The sequence below is a fragment of the Bison bison genome, unplaced genomic scaffold (assembly GCF_000754665.1).
Source record: "Bison bison bison isolate TAMUID 2011002044 unplaced genomic scaffold, Bison_UMD1.0 scf7180017864487, whole genome shotgun sequence".
NCBI lineage: Eukaryota > Metazoa > Chordata > Mammalia > Artiodactyla > Bovidae > Bison > Bison bison.
In genome coordinates this window covers 2,838,112-2,845,022 of record NW_011495047.1, presented here as the reverse complement: position 1 = coordinate 2,845,022, position 6,911 = coordinate 2,838,112, and the positions used below count along the sequence as shown (strand labels likewise).

The 6,911-nt window shown below is 36.8% G+C and overlaps 1 protein-coding gene across 1 annotated transcript in view; it reads left to right on the top strand.

Annotated features, from left to right (window-relative positions):
• The window catches only part of CENPQ (centromere protein Q), a 17,861-nt gene extending 15,656 nt beyond the window's left edge, over positions 1-2,205 (top strand). Inside the window, exons 8-9 of the mRNA XM_010863039.1 lie at positions 151-227; positions 1,281-2,205. Of these exons, the coding sequence (XP_010861341.1) occupies positions 151-227; positions 1,281-1,412 (209 nt within the window). The 3' untranslated portion in view covers positions 1,413-2,205. The remainder of the gene's footprint in view (positions 1-150; positions 228-1,280) is intronic.
• Positions 2,206-6,911: the final 4,706 nt, after the last annotated feature.

The following is a 6,911-nucleotide window of genomic DNA, read 5'->3' as shown; positions in this document are numbered from 1 at the left end:
CCAAAAAAAAAAAAAAGTTACTGCTAGAATATGGATATAATTTTTCATTATTAGATTTTACCCAGACAGCTTTTGAGTGTAATAAGAGAAATCAACTTTTTGAAACAGTCTAGCTTTACAAAATAATCTATAGCTTTATTTTTCTACTTTAGATGTTTCAAATAGATAATGGGGTACTCTCTCTTCCTGAACTTTCTCAAAAGAGTCTCAGAGCACCCATCCTTCAGGTAAGTACTTACAGTTTACCATATTAATTGCATCACCAGTTATAAATTTCATATATGTAAAAACATTATATGCTACTTCTTTTAAACAAATGAAATCTATGATATACACTGTAAGGGAAAATTATGTTTCTCATATGATGGTATAGTTTGAACATCTCATGCTTGTTAGTTGCTGTATAACATCCCATTATATAGATGTGCCATAATATAATTTGTGGAGATTTTGGAAATAAATAATTTTTCTAGTACAGGTAATGCTATGTACACCTTTGTATATGCATTATTACACGTTTGTATAGTCATGGCTGTAGGGTAGATTTCTGGAAGTAAATTCTGACAGTTGCTTTGTTTATGCTTCTAATAATTGCATGTAACCTTTCCTAAAATAGTATACTATGTCCTATTTGTAGTAGGCCGCACACTGATAACTTATCTTTTTTCAAAGGACCCCAATAGATACTGTAGTGTCACTGTTTACCCTGGTAGAAAGTCTGTATGTTTTCTCAAAAAGTAACAAAAATTTTCCTATCTAAAATCTACGTAGGGTGAGAGGAATGGGAATAGGCAGAGAGGAAACAGAATAATATAGATTTAAAAGAAGAATGGCAATTAGTTGATGATTGCAGTTGAGTGATTATATAAGATTATTATTATATCATTCTCTCTAAATAACATATCAATACATATAACATTTTTCATAGTGAAAGGTTAAAAACTAATTACATGGGTAAAGTCAAAAGGTACACACTTCCAGTTACTTATAAATAAGTAATGGGGAGGTAATGTATAAGCTGGTGACTAGAGTTAATACTGTATTGTATATTTGGAAGTTGCTAAGAAAGTAGATCTGAAAGTTCTCATCACAAGGAAAAAAAAATTTGTAACATGTTTGGTGATAGATGTTAACTAGACTTAACTGTGGTGATCATTTTGCAGTGTATACAAATATCAAATCATTATGTTGTATGCCTGAAGCTAATATAATGTTCATGTCAGTTACATATCAATAAAAAAATAAAATTTAAAAAATGAATTATTCTATCATGCCCACAGAGAGAAATTCTGACGCTAATTCCAAATCAGAACAGTCTTCTGAAGGACTTGGAAGTTCTCCATAATTCATCCCAGATGAAGCACATGTTCACCTTCATTGAAGAAGTCTATAAAAGACTGGATGCCTCTTAAAGAGCTGTTTTTGTTTTTGTTTTTTTGTAGATTGTCCCATATTAATTTAATGTTTATGAACTTGTAAAAATATTAATCTATGTGATATTGCAGAGGCTGAGGCTTCTTCAGATACGCACTTTAAAATTAACCTCTATAGATCTACCGTTAGCATCTAATGTAGGCCTTAAAGACTGTTTTTATTAGTTCACCAGTCTAGGAACTCACATTTATGTTACTGTATCTCCAGTTATGTGCCCATAACCATAAAGTGAGAATAGCCACAGTCTGATGGTTTATAATGGTTGGATAGAGCTTGTTTATTGTTTTATGCAAAGCAAGTATGATACTATGATATAATATATATAAATTGTTTATAGTGCCTAGCACATAAAAACATAAGCATTTGCTATCCTTATTGTTCTTTAGCTGATGACTTGCATTTTCTGTCTGGTCATGTGGAACTCGCAACATCCCCAAATGCCTTTGCTCTTTTACACAACACTCTAGAATTTTTGTGGCATCATTATCACTTGCCAGGTGTGTTTAACTTTAAAGGCAGCATGAAAGTTTTGTTTCTTTGTTTAGGTTAGTGAATAGATGCTGAAAATTTATTTTCTACTCTCATCAGAGCATACCTTTACTTCACAAAATTGTTAAAAAGAAACCCAAGCTCATTTACTCCCTTAAAATAAATGCCAAAACAAACAACAGCAAAAAAAAATCCCTTCTTTCTAAACCTTTCCTCATGATAATAAGCATATACATGTGAAGAAATTATCACTTAAATACATTAAAAATCATTTTTAACCAATCACAGGATATCGTCTGGGTTGCTTTTAAGTATTTGTAGAATAAAATAACTCATTTAATTACCTTTCTGTCTAACCTAGGATGTTTAGTCAGTTAATTTAGAAGGTGCGATAATTCACTCCAGGCTGAGACCACCAGGAAGACAGCTTGGGTTAAACAAGTTGGATTTAGTGCTCCCTGTAGTCATTGGGAACCTTGGACAGCTCAGCAAAAGGGTCAGAAGCGATATCCTCTTAGGAAATAATGGTCAGGAAGGACATTAATAGATTTTAAGGGAAGGAAGGTCTTCGAGAAAGGAAACCTGTAGTGCAGCATTTAAAGAGAACATGGTTGTATATGCTTTGGACCGTCTACTACGTGCTAGGAAAAGCAACCAAAAGAAAAAGATTTTACAAAATGTCTTAAAATTTCAAAAACCTGGGAAATAATCTTGTGTTTCTTAGAATGCTAGGAGAGCCCCAACTCACTGATTTTTGTCATTAGTCGTGATGTTTATAATAGTTTTTGGTGGGATGAAGGAGTTACTAAGTCTACTGTTCTGTCAGAATGTCTGTTTAACTGGTGATTGAAAGTCAACAAGAATTTCAGTTCACCATTGTTGCTAAGGGGTAGTTCTTTATCACACATAAACTGGTCATCAGTCAGTTCAGTTCAGTTCAGTCACTCAGTCGTGTCCGACTCTTTGCGACCCCATGAATCACAGCACGCCAGGCCTCCCTGTCCATCACCAACTCCCAGAGTTCACCCAAAATCATGTCCATTGAGTCCGTGATGCCATCGAGCCATCTCATCCTCTGTCATCCCCTTCTCCTTCTGCCCCCAATCCCTCCCAGCATCAGAGTCTTTTCCAATGAGTCAACTCTTCGCATGAGGTGGCCAAAGTACTGGAGTTTCAGCTTTAGCATCATTCCTTCCAAAGAAATCCCAGGGCTGATCTCCTTCAGAATGGACTGGCTGGATCTCATTGCAGTCCAAGGGACTCTCAAGAGTCTTCTCCATCACCACAGTTCAAAAGCATCAATTCTTCGACGCTCAGCCTTCTTCACAGTCCAACTCTCACATCCATACATGACCACAGGAAAAACCATAGCCTTGACTAGATTACCCTCTTATAGCTTAGAAATGGAGAAGGAAATGGCAACTCACTCCAGTATTCTTGGCTAGAGAATCCTGTGGACAGAGGAACCTGGTGGGCTGCCGTCTATGGTGTCGCACAGGGTTGGACATGACTGAGGCGGCTTAGCATGCATGCATGCATTGGAGAAGGAAATGGCAACCCACTCCAGTATTCTTCCCTGGAGAATCCCAGGGACAGAGGAGCATGGTGGGCTGCGATCTATGGGGTTGCACAGGGCCAGACATGACTGAAGCTACTTTGCGTGCATGCATGCATAGCTTAAAAAAGTACATGATCTAATTTTGAGATATCTACAATATCTTCTGGCAGGTAGGCAAAATATACAGTATTTTCTTCAAAGGCTGAATTTTGGTGTGTACTCTTGTGAAGAATTTAAGAGTTAGTAACAGACCCAAGTAAAATTGAAATTCAGCTACACAAGGTCCCAGTAATGCAGATGGTCATCCTCTTGAAATATTCTTATCTGTCTAAATTTTCACATACAAAGGCCATGCCAACTATGATACACGTTCTCTTCAGTGACTGATGAGTACCAATGGCAGAAACTTTAAATTCTAAAAGATAAATATTTTGGAACAAAGGATATATGGTATAAAAATATAGCCTGTGATAAAGATAGCATATCAAATAAAATGTAGAGAAAATATTCAGTAAATGATCTTGAAGAAACTAGCTAACTCCACTGGGGAGAGAGCTGGAGCATGGGTGCATACGTACTAAGTCACTTTAGTTGTGTCTGACTGTGCAACATATGGACTGTAGCCCATCAGACTCCTCTGTCAAAGGATTCTTCAGGCAAGAATACCGGAGTGGTTGCCTTGTCCTCCTTCAGGGGATCTTCTCAACCCAGGGATCGAACCCATGTCTCTTTACGTCTCCTGCATTGACAGGGGGGTCGGGGATTCTTTACCACTAGCACCACCTGGAAAGCCCAGGGGGTGGAGGGGTGGTGGTGGTAAATATTCCTACTTTATGATTCCTACTTTATGACAGGATAGATTCAAAGTAAATAAAATTAAATGAAAAAAATAGAAACTAAAAAGGATTTATGAATGAATAACTGATGTTAGTGTGTCTAAACCCCTATAGGCATACTCCTCTTATAGTATTTTATTGCATTTTGCAGATACTGCATTTTTTACAAACGTTTGTAGCCATCCTGTATCGAGCAATATTGATGCCATTTTCCGAACACCGTTATTTTTAAATTAAGGTGTCTACATTGTTTTTTAAGATATAATACTGTTGTACAGTTAATAGACTTATAGTATACTGCAAATGGAACTTTTATATTCTCTGTACAGTAAATTGGTGTGACTTTGTGGTGAGATTGCTTTATTGTAGTGATCTGGAACTGGGCTTGCAGAATCTATGAGGTATGCCTGTATTATGCACGGAGAAGACAATGGCACCCCACTCCAGTATTCTTGCCTGGAAAATCCCATGGGTGGAGGAGCCTGGTAGGCTGCAGTCCATGGGTTCACTAAGAGTCGGACACGACTGAGCGACTTCACTTTTACTTTTCACTTTCTTGCATTGGAGAAGGAAATGGCAACCCACTCCATTACTCTTGCCTGGAGAATCCCAGGGACGGGGGAGCCTGGTGGGCTGCTGTCTATGGGGTCGCACAGAATCAGACACGACTGAAGTGACTTAGCGGCTTAGCAGCAGCTGTATTATACATATAAACAAAGATAAAACCATAAAGGAAAAAAAATCAGTAGATCACTACATAAGACTGAACTTTTTAAGATAAAATTTTTTAAAAAATAAGCCAAAGGGACAACACAGACTGAAAAATATCTGCAACATATATAAAACATAGTATTTTTAGTCATAAAGCTCTAAAATCCAGTAACAGGTTAAATACCAATAGGAAAATGGGCAATTCTCAAAGGAAATAAGTAGTCAATAAGTATCAATACTTGGAAGATTTTTCAACCTTAAAAATCATGTAAATGCAAATGAAGACAAAACTTTTCAACTATTGGGTTGGAAAAGATTGAAAAAGACTGAAAAGGAAAGTTGCCAAACATATAGGAAAACGGGTACCCAGTATTGCTGCTGAAGGAAGGAGGGCAAATGATGTCATTTGGTGGGGGCCAGGGGGAGTGCAACCTGTACAGATACGTTAACAGAAACACAGTTTACTGTCAGTCATTTAAAGTCATTATTTTATATTAATTCATCCATTCTTACAACTTTCAGTTGGGCATATGTTTAACAAACAGGTTTTGCCTAAATATGAGACACCTGCTCAGTGACCTAAAATTAAAGTATTTGCTTTCTTTTATTTGGTTGGATAGAATATCTTGGCATTGTTTGCTGAAAATAAATGCAGGTGCACCTGTCAAAATTAATACTTGAGTCATTCAGATTGGCGTGGTTTCCAAACAGAAGTCTCCTAAATCCTCTCAGATTTCATTCACTGTCAAGAAATATTCAGCTTTAAGGAAGAAAGAAGGAAAGCAAAAACAGAGAAATTCACAGTTCCCATGTACACTTTATTCTTTCTAAAGTGACTGATAGATTTTTCTCTGCTAACTAGTTTTCTTGTTAAGAGTTGCTGCCCTTTCTTTCTGAGTAACTTCACTCTGTAGGACAGTCTCTGGGTCCATCCACATCTTTACAAATGACCCAATTTCGTTCCTTTTCGGGGCTGAGTGATATTCCATTGTATATACGTATGACATCTTCTCTCCCATTCTTCTATGATGGATGTTCAGGTTGCTTCCATGTTCTGGCTATTGTAAATAGTAATGCAGTGAACTTTGGGGTGTGCTCTGTGGTGACCAAAATGGGAAGGAAATGCAGAAGAGAGGGGATATATGTATACATATAGCTGATTGATTCAGTTTATCATACAGGAAAAACTAACAGAACATTGCAAAGCAACTATACCCTAATAAAAATTAAAACATCAAAAAGTTGCTGTCCTTGAATGTATTTCTTGCCATTCACCACCACACCACTTTCATTAAAGTGGCTGCTGCTTGTAGAAACCATATCCAAACACTGATCATATTTGTTAAAATTGGACAAAGAGGAACATAAAGGAGGGACATTTTCCAAATACAACAAAGTGGGAATTCCTTGGTAGTCCAGTGGTTAAGACTTGGTGCTTTCACAGCCGAGGGCCCAGATTCCATCCCACGTCTCAGGGGTTTAAGCTACCACAAGCTGCATGGCGAGGCCAAAAAATAAACAATAAAACTATTATTTTTTTTTAATGAACTTTTTATTAACTAATAGAAACAAATGTGCCTTAAAATCAGTTTTAATCATTTCCACCCCTAAGGAGTTCCTTAAAATTAAGGTAGATTTTCAAATGGAATGAAAGCTATATAACAAAAATAACAGTGATAAAGTGGCTGATATTTATTGATCTGTGCTACATGCCATTACATGTATACATGTATTTATACCAATATTGTCACCCTGTTTATTTAACTTATATGCAGAGTACATCATGAGAAACGCTGGACTGGAAGAAACTCAAGCTGGAATCAAGATTGCCAGGAGGAATATCAATAACCTCAGATATGCAGATGACACCACCCTTATGGCCT